A 27,861-nucleotide genomic window follows, 5' to 3' on the forward strand; every position below is an offset into this window, starting at 1 on the left:
CATTTGTGATTTTTCTGCTTAATGTCTGTGTATTATGTTTTCATATCAATTTAAGTGTCTTCTAAGGCTGCAGATCAAATCTTTTAGTGCTTGTGAAAGCTTCTGTTTTTCTGATTAGACAAAATATACGTCTATGTGCTCACCTAAGAAACTGCCTACAAAACTCAGCAGACACAGCAAATTCCCAAATCCAAGTGTGGCCCTGGAAGAAGTGCGTCAGCTTCAGTGAGGGAGCTCTGTGTCCAGGCACCAGAATTAAACAAAAATTGCCTTTCCTGTGTTTTCAAAAACATCAAAGCTGCGTGGAGAGTGATTTTAATGAATTGCATCCTCCCATCAACACAAGGCTGGTAGGACAGCAGAGAGTGGAAAGAAAGGTAAAATAAGAAATGGAAAAGGAGCAAATAGATCCTGAGGTAGATTGCAACATGTGGGGAAGGGAACATTATGAAATTTCAAGGCAGGTGGGGATATTGCAAAGAACAAAATGCAATTTAAAAAAAGAGAAAAATACCTGTCTAACTTAAATGTCAGCAAATGAGCTCCTGGCATTGCTCTGCTCTTTTGGTTGCAGAATTTTACCTCAAAATCTCTCAAAAATTTTAGTGCAGCTGAAGCACATGCTAAAAAGAAAAAAAGTCAAATAAACTCAAGAAAAAGTTGTGGCATTTGATGACATGCTGCACTGTTCTAGTTAAGATCCAGGTAGAATACCAGCTGATTACTTGGATAAACTGACCCAGGAGAAGCAGGGCTGGCCCAATCAGACATCCCAATGCTGGAATTCACTGTGATGTTCACTAATTCCATGTTCAATCTCAGCAGCCCCTGAAGTTGTAGCCATTTACCTGTTTCTGGTACACTAAAAGTCACAATCTCCTCTGATTTGAATCCAGTGTACAAACACATCCCCTCTTTGCAAATATATGGCACATAATGACAAAGAAACCAGATTTGGAAAGCGGAGGAATGATTTTCTTTTTTTTTTTTTCCATATTCCCTTCAAATTCTCTGTCCTTCTCCGAGTCCTCAGTGTGACCTTTCCCAAGTGCACCTCTGCTTGCTCCTCACCCAACACCCTCCTCTTGCTCCTGCTGCTTCAGGAGAAGACCCAGTCTTTGTGTAGTCCCAAATCAAAGTGCCAAACCCCTATTTACAAAGCATTCACCAAGACTGCAACAGAAATTATCTTCTTCAATACAGAATTGCTTATTTTCTTCATTCCACGTGGATTTACTACAAGAAAATATTGATTTCCCAAGTAAGCAGCAAAAATGATAAGTTACATGTGGTATATGTAATATTCTGCTACAATTTTAATCCATCTGGATTTATATTTTATTGCAGGGATAAAACCCAGCCACTTTTCTGCATAGGATCAAGGCCTACTTTCTATTTGCAGGTATACCAAGGTTTATTATGGTTTAAAGAGGTAATGTATCCATGATCACATTTCACCCCACATTGAGATTGTTTTTTCCCCTTCATATTCCTTTTTTATCCTTTTTATATATTAAGTTATAAGCTGGTTTTCTTTTATTTTTCTTGGCTTTAGGAGTTTCTTGTCAAATACACCAGATGTTCTTGTACCATGATTATATACACTTAAGCATCACAAGAAAGCAAATTAAATTTAGCACACAAAGCCTTTTGCTATACAAGTTTTGTCAAAACAGTCTTTGAGGTTGTTTTATGCTGTTTATATAAACATAAGTGAAATTTTTTTGTATCTCTCAGTGTAACCCTGTATACAACCTACCCTGGAGGTCTCAAAATACTGTGTTTTTAACATGCAGCAGTTACCAAAAGAGAGAATTATTAATCCTAATATCATCCTGAACTCTGCTTTTATTTTTGCTGACTTCATCTTCAGAAGTGTCAAATACAGGAAAGATCCACACAAATGTAGAAAAAGTAAAGAAAAGTACAAAGGGTTTCATGCACGTGTTCAACATTAAGAGATTATTTTCTTTGTAAAAGGGATTATTAAGGAAAGAATGCTTGTGCCACATAAATAATGATGAAGAGGGAAACACAGCATTTTAGATATTTGTATAACACAAATTGAGGTGATTCATCAAGAAGCAAAATGTAGCACTCTGCAAAGTGAATCTAAATGATAAATAATAATTCGCTATTGTAAGGCACGGGTATCGCTTGCTGTCTTCAAAGTTTTCATTTAAAAAAGTGTCTTCACAACTAAGCCTGAAAAGGTGATTTTCACTTGGCCACCTCTGATTTCTGCTTTACATGGCACACAGATTTTCTAAGTCCAGAATGCTGCGACTTACTTGTCCTTTCCTAGACAAAAACCCTTGGCAGGGTAAGAATGAATCAAGAAGGGCACAGAGAACTCCTTCTCCACCGAACTGAGAATTAATCAGCAAAATTACATTCCCAGGCATTGCCAATGACAAATTGTTCACAGGCCAAGGGAGGATCCTGGTTTTGAATTATGCACCAAAATGCACCCACCTGCTGTCGAATTTCTTCTTCCATCTTCACTGGGGACCCCAGCTCTGCAACTTGCTTGACCCCTTCGCTGGCATATCCTCCATACTCCCACAGGATGTAGTTCTTGGAGTGGGAGCTACCAATGATGGCAGACCAGTGGTTAGTGCGTCCTTTTCGGGAGGAAAAACAAAACAGAGTAAATCAAACAACCCTTGAGACAGCCTCAAACAATAATTCCTGACTTCTAATGAAGTTTTGGAGTCCCCATTGCTGAGATTTTTGCATGCTGCCACCTCTCACGACACCAACACGCATCTTCAGAGCAGTGAGAACAAGCCAGTGACTGACAGAAATCGAGCTTAAGTAGCCTCTCAAAACAAATAGGCTCAGAATAGTTTTTCCTCACCAAAAATCTCACTTCAGGAAGTTTAAGCAACCTTTAATTTCAAGTTTCTATGTCAAATATTTTTGAGAAGGAAGCCTGCGAGGGAAGACTTCAGTGGTCACACTCAGTTGTAAAAGGAAGTTTTTTCCTTACTGAAGGCAGTGACAAAGTAAATTTTTCTGTATTCACTTCTATATTCACTGAGTTTTCTTGCTCAGATTTCTCATAATAGAGCTAAGCAAAAGGATTCCCATTCTTGTTTCTTGTCTTGTTGAACAATAAAAAAAAAAAAGTATAAAGAAAAAGACGTCAGGGAAGTATGGTGGAATTGAAAAGAGAATTGAGCAGAAATAAGGAGTCACAGAAGTCCCACACACCTGGAAATAGAAATGAATTCACTTAAGTGTCAAGTAACCTTCTGCAGATATATGGGCTTAAAGGAAAAGGGTGAGAAAATGAACTGCTAACATAAGCAGACAGCCTGGTAACAAGACAAAGACTATAGGAGAGGAGGGAGTCAGAATGATGGAGTGAGACAATATTTAACGTTTTTCTTCACAATGCAAAAGGTAGAGAGCAGCAGTAAAAACAGCTGCAAACTGAATAAATGAATGAAAAATGAATAATGAAGTAAATAAAAGGAATGCAAATTTAAGATGTGAGAGGTGGCACAATGAAATTGAAAAGGACAGTGCAGAGAATTGTATAAAGTCAGATGCAGGAACCTAATCATGGGAGAGTAGAAAATAGATTAGAAATAAAAAATGAACACCAACAGCAGGGGAAAAAAGACAGAAAAATGTAGGAAGCAGAATAGATAGATGAGAGAGATGGCAAACAGAGCAGCAAACAGAGCCTTCCTTTCTTCCCTAGTCCTAAACCTGGACCAAAATACACTTATAGAGCTCTGAATGTAGCAGTTCTGATGTCTTCAGAATCAACTACAATGAATAAGTAAGATGTGTGGAAAAAACCAAAACTAAACCTTCTCTCCTCCACAGCCAAAGAGACTGCAATGTCAGGAGCTGGTTTTTTGATCTAAGATCTAGCAGTTGTTCCTTAAATCCACAGTGGCATGTGCCAAAGCCCAGGGAGATGCTGTCCCTCAGCACCAGTGATGGGAACTCCATCATCTGCTCCTGGCACAGGTATCTGGCTGCCCCACCAGGCACCAGCAGCTCACCCTGAAACACAGCTGATGCCTCAGGTTTGGCTTTTCTATTTTTCACATTCTGTGCTGCTTCAGTTTGTGGGTCTGGGCTTCACATGAGGGGATGGTGAGCTCTGTGCACAGAGCAGGGAGACAAAACAATTCCTGCTCCAGCTGGGCACCAAGGACAAATGATCCAAATCTCAGCCCCAAGAGCACAAACAGCGTGGGCTGGAGAGAGAAAAACAAGCAGGATGGGACTGCAGGGGCTGCAGCTGGAATTGGACAATTAGCTCCAATATGCCAATGGACTAAAACTTATAAAAATGTAAGATCTTGTGACCAAGCCCTCTTTTGCTTCCATCTAGAGCCATGGTGTGGGCTTTGAAGACCCTTCAATAAATATCCACTTTTTTCCTCTTAACTCCATCTAGCTTCTGTTACAGCCATCACAGCCATCACAGCCAGTGACACTGAAGTTTTTTGAAAGAGAATTGTCCCTACAGAACAAAAATGTGTCACTACAGAGCGGAACCTGAGCACCTGGAAGTCTTCGGTCAAAAGGAGAAGGGATTGCTCCCTGTGTTCCAAAGCTTCTCTCCCTCCCTGTCCTGACCAGGACAGGAACACCTGATGCCTGTGCAATGATGGCACAGCCTGTTCCACCCAACAGCAAAGACCCTGACTCTGCAGAGAAAGCTCCTGAGAAACCCTAACCCACCCACCTGCCCAATGAGCTGCTCAAAGTCCTACCAAACCCACCCAAAACTTGTCACCAAACTCTGCTACATTTGCAAATGTTTAATTCCTCACCTCAAACTGTCCATTTCTTGTGAGAAGAAGGAGAAAACTTGATATTTCCTAAGCTTTCTCTTCTCACCATCAAAAATCTCCTCTGCATGACACAATCTGAGCAGCATGAGGTCAGAGCTGTTCTGCATCCAATGACACTCTCCAGGTCTTAAGACAGCAAGCAGAAAGCTGACAGCTTTCCAGTGCTGTTGTTTCACTTCATTCTTGTAGTTCTGAGTAGTTCCTCAATTTCTCAATACACTTACATGTGTATTTTTTTTTTCCAGGAAAATCAAGGTGACATCACAACATGAGAATTTATCCTGTGGCACATCTCATAGATGTGCCCATACCATACCATGATGGTGAGCATATGGATTTCTGTTATCAAAAATGGGTGATACCCAGAGAAAATAAATGCTTTGCACAAAGTGCATGCTCTTTAGGGTTTTTTAAAGCAAATTGGAAGAGAAAGAACAGTTGTGAAATACAAAGTTTATTGTCTGCTTTCTATTCCGACCTTACTGGTGGTACAAGAATAGAGCAAAATTTTTTGTGTGGTGGCTTGGCAAATAATTAGTGATTTGCCACAGTCTACAATGAATATCATTTTATTTTAATTACCACACAAGATATTTAAGAATAATGCCAATGACTAGATTTCCTTTTTTATACCACTATATTTGGATGAGGTCTTTTCTTCAACTTTCAGAAATTTTAATCTTTTTATCTGTTATTGCTGTGATTAATTGTGTAAGTACCAAATGGTTATTTTTTCACTTTTCCAGTTTAAGTAAAATATTGATTTAATTCATCACTTTGTAACTGGGGAGAGATAGCAGGCAAACTATTGCAACTTGCTTATTTTCCATCATGCAGCCATACCTTTCATGAGTTCACCAACTTGGAAGGAAAAAAAATGGAAAAAAAGGAAAGGGAAAAGGAAAAAAAGAAAAAGGAAAAGAAAAAGAAAAAAAGAAAAAGAAAAAGAAAAAGAAAAAGCCACAGTAGCTTCTTAGCTTTCAGTCCTTTTCTCATGGCCTATTTCTAACCACCAGCTGAATCCATGCAAACAGTGCACATAAAGTTCACACTCAGCACTTATTTAAATCATCCAATAGCCTAAAAGAGCATTCCTGCAATTACTGGCTCTGCTTATTTTATCTCCCCCATGTTATGCTGACCAATAGGATTTGAACAATGCTGTGCTTCAAGCTCAACACAAGCAACATTGCTTAGGCTTTTAAAATTTGAGCTGATACAAACCATATTTGAGTTATATGAGGATATTCTGATGCTGTGGCAATAATAGTACTATTTTTCAATCAACATAAAAAGCCTTTGTAATAAAGATCAGCCATAGAAAACATAACAGAGTGTAAAGACCTGTAAATATTGCTCATTTTCTTAAACACTTTCCTGGTCTTTTTTTCCCACAGAGTGTGGAGTCAGTAATGCAAGACCACATGCATAACACACAATTTTGTAACTTCAGCTTTTTGCAGATACTTGGGTAACTGCAGCAAGCAAACTTGCAAGAAAAATACTGATACTGTAGTTCAGACACTTAAAAGCCCAGAGAGGCCAAGTTCAAAAGGTGTTTTTTTATCTGGGTATTCAACCAACAAAGACAAAGAAGACAGAGTATTCTTAGATGCATGGATGGATGGATAGATAGATAGATAGATAGATAGATAGATAGATAGATAGATAGATAGACAGACAGATAGATAGATAGAATTAATATATTTCTATAATAGTATATAATGATATATTTTTATAGATATATATTTTGTATACATACACACACACAATTAATATCCTTGGGTATCAAGATTCAAAACTCACCAAACTTAACTGAAATAATGCAAAATACTTTGAAGTAAAACAAGCTAGGTAGATTTGCATGGCTGAACAATCAAAATATTAGTGGGCTGCCTGTCCTTTGTTGACTTTTTCTTAAAATCTCATTCCCTACCTCTACATTATAAACCATTTTAAGCTTTCAATCAGAAAAAAAGAAGGGAACCTTCCTCCCCACAAAGACATCTTGCAAATACAACCTCACACACATCTTTGCTCAAAATGTCAGGCAAATCAATAGAATGTGCAGGTAATGTACAGTGCAGAAAGATCCATTGATTTTCAGTGCTGAGTGCCAGCAGGATTCCATATACGCCATAATTTACACTGCTGAGCTGTAAATAAGTGATGCTGTGTCACACAGCCTGCTCCAGCCCTCCTCAGGGCCCCGGTGTGGTACAAGCAGAAGGGTGATACTCACGTGGAAAATCTTTGGGATGTGTTTTTTCTGACCAGTTTCCATAAAAAGTCAGCCTGTACTTGGCGGTGCCACAGGCACAACAGTCTAAAATTGGTTTGTCAGTCACACCTTCCGAGGCTGAGTCTGAAAAAGCATCAAAGCACCCGTTGAAAATGGCTACAACTCCAAACCAGTGAGGACAGTGAAGCTGCCGTAATAAATACTCCAGGAAATAAATCTGAGTTAAATATGGGTTTGTATTTTAAAATTTAAAGTTTGCTGTTAGTCTAAATGACAAGCCTGAAATATCTGCACCATATTTATAAGTGGATGGAATTACTTAAATCCACAATTTTCAATTAGAAGGCATTAATACTTCAGTTATTTTCAGATTCAGAAGGGGTTTGTTTCTGGTTTCTATCTGATAAGGACAAACCTGATCTCAAAATTGAAATTTCTGAACAGACAAAGTAAATTAATTCTCCAGTGGGATGCAATAACCAAGTGCAACATTTAGGTTTAGCCCAGGATTCAACAGCAGAGTGCCCTGGAAACCCATGGGTATCACGCAAAGATCAGGTAAAAAATTGCAAGTAGCACATTTAGGGGGAGGCAAGGAGAATTTTCTGAGCTGGAATATATGTAATAATAAAGAACATAACTGAATGGAAGATCCTAAATCTGAACTCCAAACTATCCAAGACCTCCAAATTTTAGTTTGAGACCATTTGTTAAGAGAAAAATGCAAAACACAATGGGGAGGTCAAAGAGATATTTTGCTTTACCTTACCTTGTTCACAAATTTTTTTGGTGAGAGAGCCTTCATCTTGAAAATAAATTATGCGCTTCTGCACAATACTGGCTCTACAAAGGGGAGAAAAAAAAAGTTTGAAATAAGTTTATTTCTCAAAGAAAAAAGAAAATGAGTGATAAATGACTGCTAAGACATGGTTATACTTCCCTGTACTGACAATACAATATGGGATTACAGATAAGATATTTTTATTTCAACTCGCATTTTAATTTCATCACATTTTACAGAAACCTGAAATATATTTACCTCTAAAGAAGTGGTCATAGGCATATAAAGAGGACCTGTGCTCTTGAAATCCATGACAGAAAACTGAGCATTCAATATTTCAATCAAATCTTATATTAAAATACTGAAGTTGTATTCAATTTCAGTCAAAAAATAGCACAGCTATAGTGAGCAGCTGTTCATAGGAAATTGCATGACATTCTAAAGAGATAAGTACTTCTGATATATGACAGCAACTCAGTGCAAATATCACATAAAACAGAAGTTAGGAAAAAAGCTGGCATAAGGTAAAGTCTTGGAAAGCAATTCACAGGTTCCAAAAGACAAGCTGCTTTAAAATTAATTAAATCTGGAATATTTTATTGAGGCTTATAGTTCAAAACAAATGTAAATTACTAAGCCTCGGTGCCTCAGTTCCTCAGTTGAGGTGGCTGGATATATTTAGTGCCAAATAAACTTTAACTACCTTCTTTGCCCATTTCTAACTATATCAATTTAATTCACATGCAAACTTTCTCTTCTTTCCATAAGAAAAACAGATTTTGGTTCAATTCAAATCCAATCTATGGACAGAGAGCCTCCTGAGGACAGCACACTTTGGGAGCTGGCACTCTTCCTTGTTTACCAGCACAAGTACACATTCTTCCAGCAACATTTTGTACCATCACTTGTATTTAACACTCTAAACAGCAAGGGCCAATTCCTTGTCTTCCTTAACTATTAGCCAAATAATTACCTTAATCTTTCTAGAACTACTCCTTACTCATGACAGGCGAGGAATGAAAAAGTGAGAGGAAAAGTGAGACTGTATGTGCTTAGATGTGTTGTTGCAGTCATGTAACCCTCCTTAGACAACATCCCACCCATAAAATGATCAAAAATAAGATGCAGTTTTGCTGTCCTTTCTTTGCCAAATGCAAGGCCAGCGCAGGAGAGGAAGGAATCCTTCTTTTCACCTTACAAAGCACCCGGGAGAAAAACCGGGTTTTGCAAACATCTTAAAGCTACATCAACCTGAAAAGGGTGCAAAATTAATCTTAATCCTTCCTGAAGGAATCTCTTTAAGGGTTTCTAAGAAAAAATAAATGGCAAAAAAAAGAAACAAACACAACTAGCAGAGCTACTGCTAGGAAGAACAAGAGCCCAGTGGCCACCCTGTGACAGTGGCATGGTCTTTAACATTCCCAGCCTTCAAACTGAAAGCCAAAGACAAATTGAAAGATGTTTTGGATGCTGCACTGCAAGGAGACAGAATGTGGAGGCACAATCTGTACTTGGAAATGCTGTGCAGGTACAAGGAAAACCTCTCTCACCATGAGAATAGTCAAAGACTTAACCCTGGAATGTGTTGCCTAGACAGTTTGTGGGACACCCATCTCTGTAAATATTCAAAACTTGATCAGATCCATGCCTTGGCAACCCACTGAGGGAACAAGCAAACTGATGTTCAACACCTACTTCAAGCAGGAGACTGGACTAAATGACTTCCAGAAGTCCCTTCCAATCTAAATTATTCTATTATCTTAATTCACACAAATACAAAATCAGCCGTTTGATAAAGATCTCAATTCTGCAGGTAACAAAGGTATTATGGCTTTTTGAGAAGCAGTTATTTAAGAAAAAAAAAGAAAATAGAGAAAGATTGTTTGAAGCCTGAAGTGTACTTGTATTATTCTTTTTGCTGCAGTTAGCTTGTCACTGTAAAATGTCAAGGGAACAGTTCCTTTTCTAATAACAAAAGCTTCACGGCTTTCTAAACCATTGTCTCTTCAGCTGGATTTGAAACTATATGGTGAGCCAGTAATTTAAATGGGAGGTTTTGCACTGATTCCAAGTGCATCAGGAAGGGCACATTATATGGCTGCATAAATATCAAAAGCAGGCACAGAACTCTGCAAATACTCAATCATAAATAATTTTAAAATATTAACTGTTTTAATAATCAGCTTCTAGACTGAACATCGACCAAAACATCTGCTCAGTGTATTTGCTGCCTTTTATAGCTACTTTTGTTCCCCTGTTTATTTTTTTTTTCAATAATTTTTATTATTCCATAAAAGTTCTGATCTTGGGACTAAGGATTCTTTCCTTTGGTTTTGAGGCTTACAGAAAACAGCTAAAAATGGAATGGTGAACTTCTAGAGAGAGGCAAGAAAGCTTTAAAGAATTTACACAAGATACACATCTGTTTAATTTACATAAACCCTTCCCACCACTTCAAATGTCCAGTGCTGTCTGAACTTCATGGGAAAGGAGCAATCCAATTGCTTTCCCCTCCCATATTAATACATATCAGTGGATCTTCAATTTCTTGGTTTTCTTGTTGACTTTTTTCTCTCTGACTATCAGAAAATGATGGATAAAGGAAAAAGGAAATAAATTTGACTAAAAGAAACCTGTTTTCTCTTTTTCTTCAAGGCAAGGCTTCTGGATTTTTGCTAAAGCTTTTCCATCACCAAAATAAGGAGCAAAACTGTCAGGTACAGGCATTTCTACACCTGCCAGCACCTGCTTTATTAAAGAAAACCAACCAAATGAATTGTCCAAAAAGTGTCATTATTTCTGTATTTTAGTTCTCACTCGAAAAGGAAAGAATATCTGGTTACTTCTGTAATATTTGCTTTGGCAATGCCACTTTGGAATGTCCCTGTCCTGGCTTTGTTTGGTCAGACTACGTCTGAGGGCAGTGGGAAAAAAGTGTCTTGAAGGACTTCTGTGGGATAAGAAATTCCCTCTGCAGCCCAGCTCCACAACAATTGTACCATCCTGCTGGGAAAAGCTCTGCCAAAGACACAGAAATTGCATTTGGGATATTATGAAACAGGAAATGTCGAAAACCATAAAAATTCAGGCCAGCCTTGGGAACGCTCCAGTTCATACCAGAGTCAGAGTCAGTTTGGGGTTTTTTCTTTCTTTTTTATTTTTTTTTTAATTTTTTTTTCTCCATAGAAACAGCTTTATATTGTTTTCCTCACTCCTTTTTTCAAATCCTAGCATGAAAAGAAATAGTCTTATTTTAAATTACCTCTGTGGGTGTAGTGATGTGACAAAGGAAGTAAGGAAGAGGATTTGTAAGAATTGTTCCTATGACACTTTTAAAGCTTACATCAAAACCATTAAGTACAATATTAGAGTTACATTTGAATAAAAAGGTTTTGTCAGAGCTGGTGAGGATACTCCAAGTTTTACTTGGATGTTGAGAAATAATAATAATAATCTACTGAGTTGCAGATAAGACACTTTTCCTGCTCTATATTACTTGTGAGTTAACCTTGTCCTACCCTTCTAGCTATCAAAATTATTTGCTTTAATTATTCCATGCCTCACTGATTTAATTACAGTATGATAAGTTGTTTCCTACCCAGAAAGCTACTGAGAACAATTAACAGGATGTTAAGTTTGTTTTTCTTTTTTCTTTGTTGGTTATTTTTGCAGAGAAAGAATTTCTACATATACCATTTATATGAACACTAGAAAATTATGTGAAAACCATGAATTTACAGCTACTGTAATTTTGTTGATGCTACTTGGTTTTGTCATTCTAATGCATTATTTAGGATGTTCTCATTTTATTTCCTTCTATATTAAAAAAAAAAAAAAGCCAACCCTGTGTTTCTGACAAGCTCTTACAAGGTCAAGGACAGCACAAACTCCCAGAAGTTTGCCAACAATATTTACTTCTTTTTCTAATATTTAGAAGACTTTTATTAAAAATAAATTCAAATTCATCTGAAAGCCTATACAACCCTTTAACCAATAGATGTCCAGCAATTTTCACACTGATAGTACATTTGACAACCACATTCTTCAAAACAATTTTCAATTAGGAAAGTGGCTTAGCCAGGAGAGGCTCCATCTACACCAGGATCTGTCAGCTGCCATCACTGACAAGGGTCAACATTCTAAAAATTTGCAGCAAAAGATTTCTTATTTAATGCATAACTTAGAAGCTACAACAAAAGATGCAAATTCTGTTGTCATCTTGTGGGGTTCGTTAGTTTGTTTTTAAGTGTGTTGTTAAAAACAGTTTAAACAAACCAACCAGACTTGATATTTGCTGTTGAATAAAACACAGTAATATTAACATGAAGTTTACCAGTGCTGCCATAATTCCACATTTTACATCTCTACACAGGATGAGTATCTTTACTCCAATTGATCATGCAAAACAATCAAACATGTTGGCTTCTAGAAACTTCAGTACATAACTCCACACCAGGGTATCCTTCTTCGGTTTTATTTTTTCAACAGTTCATGTGTACTGCCAGAAAATGCAACTCAGAGAAGCATCACAGCAAGGGCAGAGTGCTCTGAAGGTTTTCTTACAAATTTCCTCTTGCTCCCAAACCCTTTTGGTATCTTCATGTCACACTCAGGGCTGCCACCACACACCCACACGGGAGCTGGCTGACTTCAGGGCTAATTTTGCCATCATAGTCAATATGTGAATAAAACACAACAAAAAGCTCTGGGGGAAACCACGGCTGTACATGCTGCTGTCTTATGCTCTCCCTCAGAAGATCTCTCTGTTCTTTGCTTGAATGGCCACAGGACATAAATATGAAACGAAAATCTTCAGGATAAGAAGTCGTACTGACGCGATAATTTCTGACAGGGATGCTACACCTGTTAACTTGCAAAAAAACCCCAAAAAACCCCAAAAAACCCCAAAAATAATAAAAAAAACCGCAAACAAACAAAAAAAAAACCCCAACCAACCAACCAAACAACAACAACAAAAAAAAAAACCACAAAAAAAAAACCCAAAACCAAAAGAAACTAAAACAAAAAAGCAACATCACTCAAAGCCCATTGCTGTTCATGGGCTGTATCTTCACCAGGGATTCTGGTAGTCCCCACTTTTTGCAGCAATCTCTTTGAATTTCCTAGCTAAGCATTATAGGATGTAATTATAGCAGATTGGATAGGACTGAGTGTTTGGAGGATGGATTTATCTTGTCATCTTAAGAAGTGCTTTTGTAGAACGGATGGAAACAATCGACCAAAGGTGTGACTATGGGGTTTTTTTCAAGCTAGTAAGCCCAAAGTCCTATTACCTGCTAACTCAGCTGACCTGTGATAAAAACCAATGCAAAGCACCTGTGTGCTAACAAATACTGAAAACAAAATGAAAAATAAAGCAAAATAGAAAACCCTTATCGAGCTGCAATTTATTTCTGTCTAAGGTCTCTGCAACACATAAAATACTCACCCACTTGCACAGGGAACTTAAATACTTCATATCTTGGGGTGTCCAAACCATGCCCCTTTTGCCAGCCTGTTTTACCTGATGTGGCAGGGTGGGGAAGAAATCCAACCTCACAGGTAAAGGCTCATCTCAAACCCTCACATACGTTCCTTCACCTGTCCCCAACTTCCCTACCTGACTGGAAGTCACTGCTCATCCTCTTATAATAATAATAATAATAATAATAATAATAATAATAATAATAGTAAAAATAACAATAATAGTAATAATAATAACAACCTTTTTTACTTTTCTTTTTTTTTTTTTTGCCATGATTGCACAGCCCACGTGGCCAGCTGAGACACAGCAAAAGCATATTTTCCCTTTTACAGCATTGCTTTTAATCTTTATATTCCACTCATAATCTCCTCCCCACTTGAATCACCTTCTGCTGCTCCAGGGTTGGGGCAGTAAAAAAATAACTACCACTTTTTTATATATTAAAAAAACCAAACCCAAAAGCAAAATTTAAGCATGGCCATGAGTGCCCAGTTAATACGCCAAAAAAAATTCCCCAAAAAGTTTAGAAAAATTATTCTAAATTTTTAATATTTATAAAGCATGAAGTAAAAGACTTTCAAGATAAAACAAAAAATAACAGAGCTGTCATTCTCCTACTATTTTTAAAAAAAGCTGTCAAGTAGCAATATATTGAAATTATGTTTAAATGAGTAAATTATTTGCTTGCACAGAAAATAATTTATTTGTCTAAAGCAATATCCTAACAAAGCCCACCCATTCATCAAATACTGATTAGTGGATAGTCAGCAGCAGGAATCTAGATTGGAATAAAGTATTTGATGTTTTCAAATCCTAAAAAAATCCTCATTTCATTTGAGTTGACAGGAGCCTAAAGGTGAGCTCCGCAATTAATGGAACGAATTAACACCCACTGAAACAAAGATAACTTAATTTAATGTTAAAATGCTTAATACTGCTTCTTAAAAGAGACCTTACTGCTATGAATGTATTTCCCTGAGGAAGTTTTTGATGCAGTGCCTTTAGTACTCGAGGTTGAGTGGAGCCATCAGAAGAGACTTGTCAGTCCTTTAGTGCAGCCCAGACACAGATCTCATCTGTCAAGGATTAATACCTGAAATAACTGAATCTCCTCTCCCTGAGCTGCTCTGAGAGCTCTCTCTGACAGCTGGGACTGCACAGCCTGCTGAACATTCAGCCACATAGTGCCAGGAGATGCTGGGTGTTCGTGCTGAAAGACAGGAGTGCAGGGAAATGAAAGAAAATAAAGGATCAACAACAGAGTTGTTATTGGCAGCTCTTCCATTTCCCTCATCCTGAAGGGGCACTATACTGGGAAAAAGAAAAATTCAAATTGTACCCAAGAAAGAGCTGAAAGACCACCCTGCTTATGAAACACGTAATTATGAAAGACAGATCAAATTAATCCATTAAAAATCCATATTATTATTATTGTTGTTGTTGTTTTCAGCAAGCTTCTCCTTTGTTTAACACCTGCTCATGGCTAAGAACGGTGTTAGAGCACTGCCTTGAGCTCACACAAATTTCTCCTTGCCAAAATTCCTTGCAGTAGGCATTTCTAGCAAACATTGCTGCCAAAATTTGGTACACAGGTTTTTGGAGAATGCAATGGCAGGGAACTTGTACATCAGGGTCTTTGGTCTTCCCACTTCAGCCCTAAAAATGCCAAAATCATACAACCTTCTCATGTCTGATTAGCTGCCAGCACCAGTGGCACTGATTGCACTTTGGCTGCAGCAGAGCAAGCAAATGATGGAGAAAGAAGAATTGCTAAACACATGAAAAATCAGAAAAATACTCTCAGGGATAAGGAAACAGCAGTGTTGAAGGAACAGATTACGAAATGGATCAAAAATTGTCCGAAACATGCATAGGAAGGGTGAGAACCAAGCCTAGGCATATCTCCTTTCTGCAGCAGTGGATTGTCAGACTGTGGGTGTGATTATATTGAAATTATAAATATTAACCCCCCAAATCACTCTGGGGTAATGAAACTCCTTGGAAGATTGTGGTTCCTTTTCACGGTGATTTTATGCATTTTCTACACAACAACATGCAGCAGCAGGGGGAGGAAACAAACCCTACAGTCTCAAGAAGCTTTTTGCCTCAGTGGGGTTCCTGAGGTCTCGTTGATCCGGATAAAGGTCAGCTTTTTACAGAGGAAGTGATTACAAGTGTGCTCACAGGAGCAGGGATTAAGCAAAAGATCCAGGGTCTGTATCTCCCTCAATCACTGGGACAAGGAGAGCACATGAATAAGACTATTAAAGGAGCATTGTGAACAGTAGCAAGCATTAATGACAGGGATTAGAGTGATAAATCACCCTCTATATTGAGAAGCAGGCATAGACAAGGTACTGGAATTCATCCCTACCACATTTTATGGAACAAAAGTGCACTTAATGAGATTCTTAACTTCATTAGAAGCTCCAAGAAGGAGATGTTTTAGTGTGGATAATTGAGATACACCAAGTGTGATTAGTTACAGGAGGAAATAGAGATTTCATTGTTCAGAATTTGTGGAGAAAAGCCAGGATGTTCCTTCAGGCCTCTGTATGGGAAACAGGTGAATCCATTATGGGTTTGAGATTGACAACCAAGCAGTGCCACCTAAACATTTCCAAATGTTGGTCTAGGCTTTGAAACTGAAGCAACAAGGAAAACAAATTTCCTGATCTTCTAGACAAAAATATAAGGTGATTTTGTTTATTATAGTGGGGAGCTTTTTGTTCCCACCCAACAATTCAAACTGAAAAAGAGGCAGAAAAGAATTGCATACTTTGAACACTAAAAACATAAATTTTCCAGATATTCTGATGTGGAGGATGTTTAGAAAACCCAGATGTGTCCCACAGTCTTGTTAGGTGACACTCCAGTGACACCTGACTGACCTTCTCCTGAAATCAATTACCAACTTCACTTTCACTTCATCAGAAGGGACTTGCAGCCTGAATTTCTTATGAGGCGTGAGTGGCCACTGGAAAACCAGAAAATTATAAGGACAGCACTTGGAACTTTATTCTCACTGAGCCAAGGTGCTTACTGAAAAAGACAATGGAGACAACACATATCCAAGTACCTGTCAAATTTGCCTCCTCTTCAGTTTATCTTCCTTTTACTTACTTGCCCGAACATATTTAGCATTTTGGGAGTAGAATAGTGGGGCAGAAATACAGACTACTATTATAAAAGCAGGAAGAATGATAACTATTTGTGTTTCTTTGCCATATTGAAGACAATGTTTTGGCCACAATTAATTCCAAAAAATTAAATAAATGGCTTTCCTTAATATTTTGCTGTCTAAATTAAACCTGATGACCAAGACAACTTCTTTATGCGCAGTCATGAGATGGTGGTGCCTCGATACCTCTGCATGTGGAACATATTTTTTATATGAGCTTCTTGTATGATCATACATCTACTTCAGCCACCATTGCCAGGCAGTTGCATCGTAAGAGAGCACAAATTTATTTCTCTATATATAAAACTAGTGTATATTCCATTTCCAGAGAAATCTATGGCAAGAATCCATATGACAGGTAATCTGTAAAACTGAAATGAGTTGGTTCATGTTAAGGTTATCATGGGGGTCCACACACAGCAGTGAGGGAGCATCAAGCTCATTATCCACATAACGAGCAGAGCTCAGTCCCTCCCTAGACACAGGCCTGTAACCCAGACCTTTCTGCAGCAAATGAAACCCAGAAACCATTAAAAAAAAATCAAATGTGCTTTCTGGTGCATTGCAAGGCTTCAAACTACATTCTGCTGGAGCAGTGAACTGATGGAGCAACAAATCCATTTCTTGGGGAAAGCAGGGAAAAAGTGTTCAGGCTGCTGCTGTTCAGACAGCAAAGATACTTAATGCATGTCTAATGATGTAGAAAAGATGGAAAAGTGGGCACCTAATTACTGCAAGGAAAAGAAAGGAATGGCCCACCCAATTATTGGTTGAATTTAGTGTTTCAATCCTTTCACAATAGCCTTAAAATTGTCAACCCAGGTAAGGAGAAAGACAAAAGCAATCAATTCCACAGCCGGTTCATGCAAAGAAAAAATTCCTTTTCTGGGTGGTTTTTCTGCCTTTCAGAATTTCTAAAGAGCTGCTATAATACTAACAGCTGCTCCTTTAAGGGAACAAAATCAGAATTGATTTCGTGGTGTTTTACATGAAGCAAAGAATCAAGATAAATACAGTGTTCAGGTTCTGAGACACTTACTGAGCTCGTGGGGACTCTCCAGCTAACAAATGTAAACTCACACAAGACTTGAGAGACTGTTCACTCCAAGGAAGGATGGCCAGAATCCAGCACCCTGTTAATTCATGCATTTGCCTTTCATATTGTGATAGAGCTGTGCTAGAAATTGTAACTGCAAAACGTAGAGCTCTGCAGAGCTGCTCTAGATTTCTGCAGGCATGCAGGCACCTCACCAAATTCTTACATCAGCCTGCCAGAAAAGTTCTTCTAATGGAAATTTCATCCCATACATGCAGTGTATCCTCTTAGGTTTAACTGCGGGATTACCTACATGCCCTCACAGAATACAATCTTGAAATACTGATTGTATTATAAAGGAGCAGGTGACCATTTCTGCCACATTTGTGACTAACTTAGACTTTGTATTATCTAGGAATTACCAGTGTGCTGTAGGATTGAGAACATTCACTGCTCATCTACATTCTTTTATCTGGGTCAAGAGACATTTTGAATAATGGAGGATCTTGCCAAAATTTTATAACAGCAGGTTTAATTAAAGCCTCAATCACTCGGCACAGACTGGATAAAATCATTTGTTACCAAAACTAAAAATTACACTACTTATCTTTTTAATTACCTCCTTTCATCATTGCTGCACTCAATTTGCCCTTCACATTCACTGATGTGCAATGAGAACACCACCATACTACAGTAAGCAAAACATATTTGAGCCCACTGGAATGCTGGTTTCAATACAGAGACCAAAATCTCTTTATCTGTGACCTCAGAAACTGTATGACATTTTGATTCATGAATAAAATGCATATTTTAAAAATGTATCACATTACATTAAAATAAAGCCTTCAGCTCCTGACACAAGACAAATCAATTCCTCAACATGAATTATCATGCATAACTTCAGGCAGTTATTAAAAAAACCAATTTCAAACATTCAGTAAAAAAAAATGACAACACTTCTGATGCCATCAATAGTGACACTCTGTGTGTTTTGAAAGGAAATCAAATTATGACTATCATTATTATTTCTATTCCTTTTCTCTCTTTGTTTCCCCTCAGAAAATGACAATGGCCTTGAAGTCAAATTAAACATCTGTTTGCAAAATAAACCAGAGTGCTACTGACAGCTGCTGCCGAATGGCAAATGTCCTACAGCTGTCGGGCTCCTAAATTAACAATGATTTTCATTACAAACAGCAAACAACAAGAGAATTACAGAGCTGATTTTTTTTCCTCCATCCCACTATTTCAAATTTATGAAAATGCAGACTCTCCTAGAGCCTCAGCCAGAAAGAAATCACAGCTTACTGTTTTATTTCCCCACTCGCAGGGAGCAAAAAGTCAGAGAAAATCAGATTTCAGTGTAAGATACTTCACAGAACATCCCTCTTGACATGTCTTAAATCCTTTTCTGCATTTTCCTCTAGGATATGTAAATAGAATTAATAATTACTTGAGGATTTACCTTTCTCTGATGCAAATTCTGTCAATAAGAAAAAGTATTGAAAAAACATTTTCTTGATTTTTCCTACATCTATTTGGATTTGTAAATACAGAGGTGCAGGGGAAGCTTGATCATAGTACACACTACAATCACCCAGTAAAGTCAGAAAGAAAAGGCATAGGCACGTCATTAAACATCACTTTGTATGGCTTCCTTATTTATCTTCAGGTTTGGGATCAGAAAGTAGGAGCATTAGAAAGCCCTGCACCTCATTTCCACTTCACATGACTTTTTGAAGTGCACACTTTAAACACACATGTGCCCTTAGAAGAGTGTTGAGAACCTGGAAGGACAAAGGAACTCAGCGTGGATAATGGTTAGGAAATAAAAGTGAAAGCTTTAAATGTCCTGCATGGTTTTGTAAAATGCCAAATTAAGGTGCAGGTGAATTCTGACTGGTTCTGTGTTTGTGTCCACTGTTAACCTTATTAATTAATTAATGTTTTATTGAAGTATTTCCCCACAAAGTCTGGAGAAAACACAATGATGATCAAAGATGTCGCTGGTATCACTGCCTTGTCATAAGGCATGTTGAACTTTTCTAATGCCTGAATTCCTACCCCACTGCACATCAAAGCACAATCTTTTTCTTTCTTACAAAACAGCTTGTTTTACAAAAGGACATTTGTGAAAAAAACAAACACTATATGGACCAATGCACATGGTTTCAGTTTACCACAAATTGTGCCATTACACTGGCGGGTTTTTTTTTAAATATGAAATTATTGTAGGCATTTTCAAGGTAGAGTGTAAAAAAGTTCTAAAATATTATCTTTCATAATATAGCCATAATTGCATTCCCTCTGCTGCTAGAGAAAGACCACCACCCTTCTCCTTACTCTGCTTTTCTCAGTGTTTTTCTGTTGTTTTGCTATCCTCAAGGAATAAAGCCATCCTTGAGTAACAAAACCATTAAGTTGTTTTGCAGCATTACATCTTTACAAACAAAACACCATAAAAATGAACATAACTAGATTTTATAGGGTTACTTTAATTATTGCACCATAAAATAGATTATCCAGAAGAACACAAAATTATAAGAAAATCCATTTTTGACACTTTCCAAATACACATGCTCCCACTGTGAAGTTAAAGGAACAATATTAAATCTGTGAGAAAATGAAAGTGAAATGGTTTTTGGTTTTAAATGTAGATGTGTCAATAGATCCAGGGGGCTGCTACCATATATATCGAGATAAAATATGCCTTTTTACATCTAATAGTAGAGCTGATATAAATTAGAAGCCATCTAAAAATGCAGGTTTTTTCTCTTTCTTCCTAACACAAACTCTCCGTAGGTGTGTCATCTATGAAATAAAATATAGGTTTCTGAGTTAATTTCATTTAAAAGTTTAAACCTTTTGTCCTATTTGTTAAAAAAAAAAGATTGCTGGATGAAGACAATATTTCATTCATTTTTAAGGAACCAGGATAGCAATACAAGATTTTTTTATCCTGCAGTGATTTATAAAGACTCACTGGCCACTAGCTGCTCTTGAGAAAACAAAAAAAAATTGAAAAATGAGTTGAGCAGTACACCATAACCCAACGTTGACCCAAATCTATTCATTCCCAATCCATGCCCCTGGCCATTTAAAGCTGGGCACATTTCTGTTACGTCTCCTAAAAGGGAACAATGGGAAAAATGAAGGCACACCCAAAGGATCTCATATGGAAAATTGCACATTTTCTATCAAAGGTTGCATTTGTTCTCTGGACTGTTAGGATGCACAGATATTTTTTTTTTTTTTTTGCCATCTTACTTGGGTAGAAATAACTAAAATATATATAATATTCAATTTAAGCTATGAAATATGAGGCTATACTGCTACTATATCAAAAAGGAAGTTCAGAAGGTGCTGTTAAGTGGTAGTTAACTGGATGATAAATATTTTGATTTTTTAAAAAACAGTAGTAAAGAAATTAAAAATTTCTCTGCATGCAGAAGGCCCATTGATTCTACTGGGAGAAAGAATAAAGTTATTTATAACCTGAAAACTTTTCTGTTGTTCCACAAACAGGGCTCTTTCTAGGCAAGGAGGGCAGGTTGGTCTCTTTTTTTCCTTGGCTGTTGTATTTACTCATAATGGCAAGCTGTCAGTAAATGCTTTACAGCTGTGCTCAATTGCTCCACTGTTAGCACTCTAATAAACAGGTAAAACTGTTGACATGAAGTGTCTGCACAATCTGAGAGGATTAATGGAAAAGACAGGATAACAAATTTAATACCTGATTCAAGCAAGCAGGGTTTCTGTGTTGCTGGTTTTTACATTTGGAGCATTTAGAGGCACAATTTTATAGTGAATTTCTCATAGCTCATCAACTGTGTACTCATCTGCTTCAAAAAGTATCCCAACAAATCAAGAAAAATCCTATGTACTGGGGTAAGTAGGCCTTAGCAAAAAAAAAAAAAAAAAAAAAAAGGTTTAGTATTGAAAACATCAGAGATATTGTCATCACTATGGGATTTTTTTTTCCCATCAGTATGGGGATTTTTGAAGGAGTTTTGAATGAGTTAGAGACGGGACCTCTGGGTTATTTTTGAACATGTGATTTATTTTGTGATTTATTTTCTTATCTTCTGCATAGGCAGGAAGGGTGAGGTCAGCTCACATCTTCACTGCATGGCTCAGAAGGTCACAAGACCCTCAGGTTCAAGACATTTGAAGGATTTATTAACCAATAAAACACTGCCAACAAAGATAATTGTGGTTTTGACCCAATCCTTAAATATTGCATCTTTTAGACCCATACTACAGCGTAAGCTTTCTTAGCCAATCATGTCATGATATACAAACCTACAGCACTGCATTCTAAACTCCTTGTCTACCTTTGTAGCTACCTTTATTTCTAAAACTCTAAACTTTAAACTTTCCTTTACTTAGCTTAAGTAAAGGAAAAGTAAGGCTTGTCTCTGCTTTGAGCTATAAATCCACATTCTCGCTTCTAGCACCTGAGCTTGGGAGACTTTTCCAAAGTTTCAGATCAAATCTTGTGTTTAATTCTAAGCTTTGGCTTACAGGCCCAAAGTTCTGAGAGTTCCTTGCATTCTGGATTCCAAAAGAGAATTTCATCACCTTAGTCAAGTAAGCTGAATAAATTCAAACCATGCCCAACTTCTCTTCCCTGTGCCAGCTCATTGATACTGATAAGGGATTTAGGACAAGCATGAAAAGCAGCAAGCAAATCTTTCAACTGCAACAGTACATAACTCTTCATTCTTTATTGTTTTTTAAATTCAACCCTGTGATCATCTATCAGATGTTTTTACATGACTGGCAATAGTTTCAGAAGCACTGCAGCTTGCACTCATATAAAGCAGTCTGGCAACTGGAACTTCTTGTTAGAGGCAAATTTATGCAATATTGGCTTTGTGGGAATCATAGTAACAACACCTTTAGGAAGAGAGATTAATTCTGAAAGACTTATATGCACCTCAGTTTGCCTTCTTCATAAACACTCCTGTTAACACAGGGTTAATGGTTTGATCACATATTAATTTACACACCACAGAGCTGTTCTTGTGAATTTTGGGCCTTGTTATCCAGGTGCCTCATGCTCTGTTTCTGGCCCAGGGATCTCATCTTGAGTTTTGAGTGCAGAGAAGAGATTTGGCTGCACACCAAGACAGTTTCAGGATGTAGATGCAGTTATGAACTCCTGAGGTTTTATGACATTTGGTTCTTTTTTTAGTCTCTCCTACAACACATTTCAGCACAGTGTTTACTCGGAGTGACAGGCCAAGTGACCTGAACGAACAGAATGCTTGAAGTTACAAGAAATCAAAAGGTAAATGTTCAAAAACTGGAGTTCCTTCACCCTCAGAGCTTTGCAGCTTGAGAGGAAGAGGATGGTCAGAACCCACAAGGAGGTTGGAAACTGAGTGTTACATCCAAGGCCCAGACCCAGGGACTGGAACTGAATTTGTCCTCGTGGATATGACAGCTTTGCTCCAGTAGCACAGCCATCTGAAAGATTTTGCTTGATACACACTAAATATGTCATACTTGTTATTTAGAAGGCTGCAATTCTTTAAAATGTCTCTGCTCTCTCATTACATGCTAACAAGAGCCAGTGTAATTAAAATCATGATGATAATTACATATTCAGGAAAACAAGAAGCTCCACACTTTTCCTCAAGAACTATAAAACATTTCCCTAGAGATAGGTCAGAACACATTCCCAGAAACAAACAGCAGAGATGCCACGATGAACCCAGCACATTTCTGCAAGTGATGATGGTAATGAACACTATTTACAGATAGCAGATTTTAATTTGTTGGTGTTTTAAGCACGATATGTATAGCAGAAATAAATAACTTGTCTGCAGGAACTTTTGCTGCATTTGCCATACAAGTCACATGAGTTGTCTGAGAACCCAATTAGTTCAAGAGCCAACGGTAAACTGTGGTTTCTTCTCTAAATGGTAAATTGAATATAACTTATCTGCATGTGACCATCATTTACTGCATTTAACTATTAATCTCAGCCTCAGCAGCAAATGCTGAAGGAGGAGAAGATAATTACCACCTCACAGTACTTGACTCTTCATGAGATCTACGCCAGCTGACAGATTTGCTCAGTTTGGATATTAACAAGATCCTCCCTACCATGAAATTTTAATATGTGACGAGCTAAGGACTTGACCAAATTTTCTTCACTCTTTTGTTCTATCACAGAATTCTAAAGGACTTGCAGACTGTTCTGTATTTCCCACCAATTACCTGGGTCAGACCTTTACCCAGCTGCTCAGTACCAGGCTCAGCTGAGACACTGCCTTGAGGAACAGAACAAACCAGCTGAATCTAGGGCCCAAAGCAACCTAAAAGAGGTGATTTTCCATCACTGCTAAGAAGCTTTCAATAAACATTTATTGTCCTTTTATTGGTCAATGGGACAAATCACTATTTGAAATCCATACTTTAGATTTTCCTTGTTTAACAAGATAAATTTCCATTACTTGGAGGTTTTTAATAGAATTAAGCACAGCCTCTGTATATTAGCTGTCAGATTTTAAAAAAAGTGCATGTTTACTGTTCTACTTTTTATGAAAAGTAGAATATGCTAAACCAAGCATGTTAAGTTTATATTAATAAAAAGAAGGTGTTTCTTAAAACAATTTTCATTCACTTCAACAAAATACTAAAACAGATTGACCAAGACAGGGTTCAAAACCCTGAAAATTTCTCTACTTCCATGTGATGATACAAACACCACTAGGCTCTGCCACTACTCTAGCGTTTATGTAATTACTTTCTGTATAATTGCACATAGCAAAAACAGACATAAACTTTTCTCAAGAAAGTTTTAACAGTAGGTTTTCAAAGATCCTAGAAAGCAAATGCATTCTGAAGAGCTCAGAAACTTAGTAAGTGAAGTTTAAACCAGAAACTTTTATCAGAAGATGTAGGAATAACCTGGCCCTCCCATCTTGACGAGTGACATGTTGATGTGCAATCAATCACGAGAAACAAGGGGAAAAAAATAAGGGAGAGAAAGAGGCTGCACTATGAACATGGAAATTTGCACTGTGAACATGGAAACAAGTAGGCTGTGCACAGCATGACAACTTGGACAGTCCAAGTAGACAAATAAGAAAGAGGGCTCAAAGCTCGAGGGTCTCCCAAGCAGTGTGTAAAATAAGTCTTTTATCTTTTATCTTCAGTGAGACTCAAGCACAGGCCTAAGTGTGTGGATAAATACAGCCTGAGCTATTTTTGCATCCCAAAAGCACATTGAGTGCTTTCAGTTTCAGCAGAGTCCAGAAGGATTCAAACCTTTAGGGTATTTCACTGTCATCTCTTGTTGGGAATGAAAAAAATGCATTAATTATTCTCAACTAAACAATTACACTATAATATCATATGTTAATCCATTTTCCTCTTTTTCTCCTCACAATTCTAAATCTTCACACAGAAAGAGATGTTTTAGAAAACAAGGTAGCGACAATAAGTCAAATTCAAATGTGTTTTTTCCACTAAACTTTGAATTTTGCTGTCACCCAGAAATTTAGCATTACAGTTACAGGTGTGCACATGTGAAATTATTTAGGATCCCTTACTGAACCCTACAGCTACAGGTTCCCATTTGTCTGTGTCATTTTGTGCTTGTCACAGCCACACTGACCACATGCACTATGCCTAGAAAGCACTGGGGAGGTACCACCCAGATCTGAGCAAGTCTTTGCACCAAAGCTACCAGACTCCACACACACATTGCAGAAGAACAGCTGTTCCCAAACCTCACTACTAGTTCAGGAAAAGCTTCCTGGAAAAAGCTACTCTCTACTTAGTTATACCACTAAAAAAAAAAAAAAAAAAAAAAAAAAAGGCATTATTTGGCACTTAAACTGTAATAAGTTTTTATGGATCAGTTACATTTAATTTGTGACTATGTTTAACTTTTCAATATATTGAAGTCAGCAGATCAGAGCATAGGGAAAAAGTAAATCCTCGTGATCCAGAACATGCTCCAAAATGCTGCCATTCTATTTTGGAAATTCTAAAACAAAGTTATCATAGTCTGCAAGGATTGAAACAGGTATGTATTGACAATTTAAAAAATATTTTCACTCCCATCACATACAGAAGAAAGAAAATTACAGAGGGTTTGTTTCCCTTAAAGTTCAAGGCTTCAGAATTTTTCCATTATGAGTTTGGACTTAACTCTTAATTTTTTCTTTTATCATCTAGAATAATTAAAAAGTAATTATTTCTAATGCTAATGTTCCAATAATTATTTCCAAATCATTTCCAAAATTTCCATTCTATTCCATGGGAGCAGACCATAAAGAAGGTTTGTGAAGAAGGCTGGCTACAAACTCTAATTCAGATGCCATCAAATCTTTACATGCAAAAGAGAAAATGTAAATGTTGTTGATGCCAGGAGTGATTGTTATGCATGGGCCCATGGAGGGCTGCAGTGCAGCACAAACAAATGCCACACACATGATGAGGTTCATTTCTGGCATCAGCCACTCTCAATAATGGTCATTCTTTCTTTAAACAGTCCTGGGCATGGAGCTGTTCCTTACCTTCTGAGGGCAACACAACATTCATCAGGAGGAAGCTCCTATTTCTTATTCAGTTTTTCCTGAAAGATACTCAACAACTTCCTTTCACTTTTCAGCAGCACACACACACCAAAGGCACCCACAGCACTCTGTAAATAGGTGGTCATAACACCAAAATTTTTCCTTTTCCTGGAGCCTGCATTTCCAAGCTGCTCTTTTGTTTTCCCCAATGGGCTATGGGGGCTGGTACCAGTCAGCTAATCTAGCTCTTCACTGGCACTCCAGTGTTTCAGTCTTCACTGATGCACATCCAGCAGCCTGAGAAGGTTGTGTCCACTGGTTCCCTCTGCACACTCTTTGAGGCAGTGGCAATTTCCTACTTCCATGTGCAGGACATCAGAACTGCAGCTCTGACTGTTACATTTTGTAGCCTGTCATGACTTTTCTGCAAGAATTCGAGTACTTCACAGAAAAAAAAATAGCCTTCTGTAAGTATCCTTTCTGCATTCTTTAGTATAATATAGTTTAGTTGAACATCCAGCATGACCTGACTAGCAGCAAGGAGAGAGAAGAAACGCTTATCAAGATCCTGCAGTTGGTGGTACTTTACTGCATTCCTTCTCTGACAAGACCTGAACTGACTTCAGCCACAGTTGTCTTAAGTTTCAGCAAGAAAAATACAGATCTTAGGTTGTTGGGGTTTTTTTGGTAATGGTAATTCTATTTAGGATAGTAATGAAAAAAAATAAATTCATCAACTTCTGTTGTTGAATATCATTAGTGGATTAAACTTTAAATCTTGTCGCTTTAAAAAGCCATATAAAGCATCATCACATTATTATTAATTTACTTAAATAGTAAGTGCCTCAAGCAATATTGGTTATGCAGCTAAGAGGGGGTCAGTCCTGGGGGGAAGACCAAGAAGCTTTACTGATAAAAAGCTCAGGAACACTCAAGGAATCTTCTAGATTGCCAAAGGAACACTCAAAAAATTCCATCTCTAAACATAACGGAAGTTATTTCCAGGTTTTATTACAGCCTAATGTACACTTGTCTGTACTGAGCTTAAGAAAATAAGTGTATTCTTGAGCTGCTTTAGTACACACTAAACAGAGGATTCTTAATATTATCACACTGAAACTAAGAAGCAGCAAGTAAAAGCACACTGCCACAGATCTGAGACTGTTCCACAGCCAGAGTTGAGACTAGAGAACCCTCAGAGATGTGGAAGAGGACGGTGATTTTCTCGTGCCCATCAGCAGGAGGAGAAGTGAAGCACGGGGTGAAAGGAAAACAGCCACAGACAACTTTTGCTGGTGGCAATTTCACAGCCTGTCCAGAAATCAGTTGCAATTCTAATAAAACATTTTCCTGAATAGGTCTGAACTATCTTCAGCACAACCTTTGTTTGTGACACCATTTCCTTAAAAGCCTAAAAGTCACTATGCCCAGCACTGAAAAGATTCTTTGAAATACTTTGGTCTGCCGCACGGCACATCTTAGCAATTTGTAAGGCTTCTGCCAGACATGGATTCAAAACAAGCAAAGAAATCCCAATGGCCCATGAATGTTTGACCAATCTGTCCAATTAAATACAGCAAACAAAGTCCTAAGAGACAGGACAGTATTTCTCTGGCGCTCTAGTTCTGCAGGCCAATGAGCAACCCTAAATCAAAGTGAGCATACATAGATTTATCTTTATTTACTACTTGAATAGCATGATTCCACATAAGAGTGTGTAATAATAGCAAAATATCAGTAAATGATCACTAGGTCTAAAACGAAAGAACTCACCTC

General features: G+C 37.6%; 1 protein-coding gene across 1 annotated transcript in view; it reads right to left on the minus strand.

Annotated features, from left to right (window-relative positions):
- Positions 1–27,861, minus strand: part of SPON1 (spondin 1) — a 185,078-nt gene that overhangs the window by 122,069 nt on the left and 35,148 nt on the right. The window contains exons 4-6 of the mRNA XM_041423291.1: positions 7,835–7,908; positions 7,066–7,188; positions 2,476–2,624 (exon numbers count right to left, since the gene is read on the minus strand). Of these exons, the coding sequence (XP_041279225.1) occupies positions 2,476–2,624; positions 7,066–7,188; positions 7,835–7,908 (346 nt within the window). The remainder of the gene's footprint in view (positions 1–2,475; positions 2,625–7,065; positions 7,189–7,834; positions 7,909–27,861) is intronic.

The sequence above is a fragment of the Onychostruthus taczanowskii genome, unplaced genomic scaffold, assembly GCF_017590055.1.
Source record: "Onychostruthus taczanowskii isolate IOZ18803 unplaced genomic scaffold, ASM1759005v1 scaffold76, whole genome shotgun sequence".
In the NCBI taxonomy this organism is placed as follows: Eukaryota; Metazoa; Chordata; class Aves; order Passeriformes; family Passeridae; genus Onychostruthus; species Onychostruthus taczanowskii.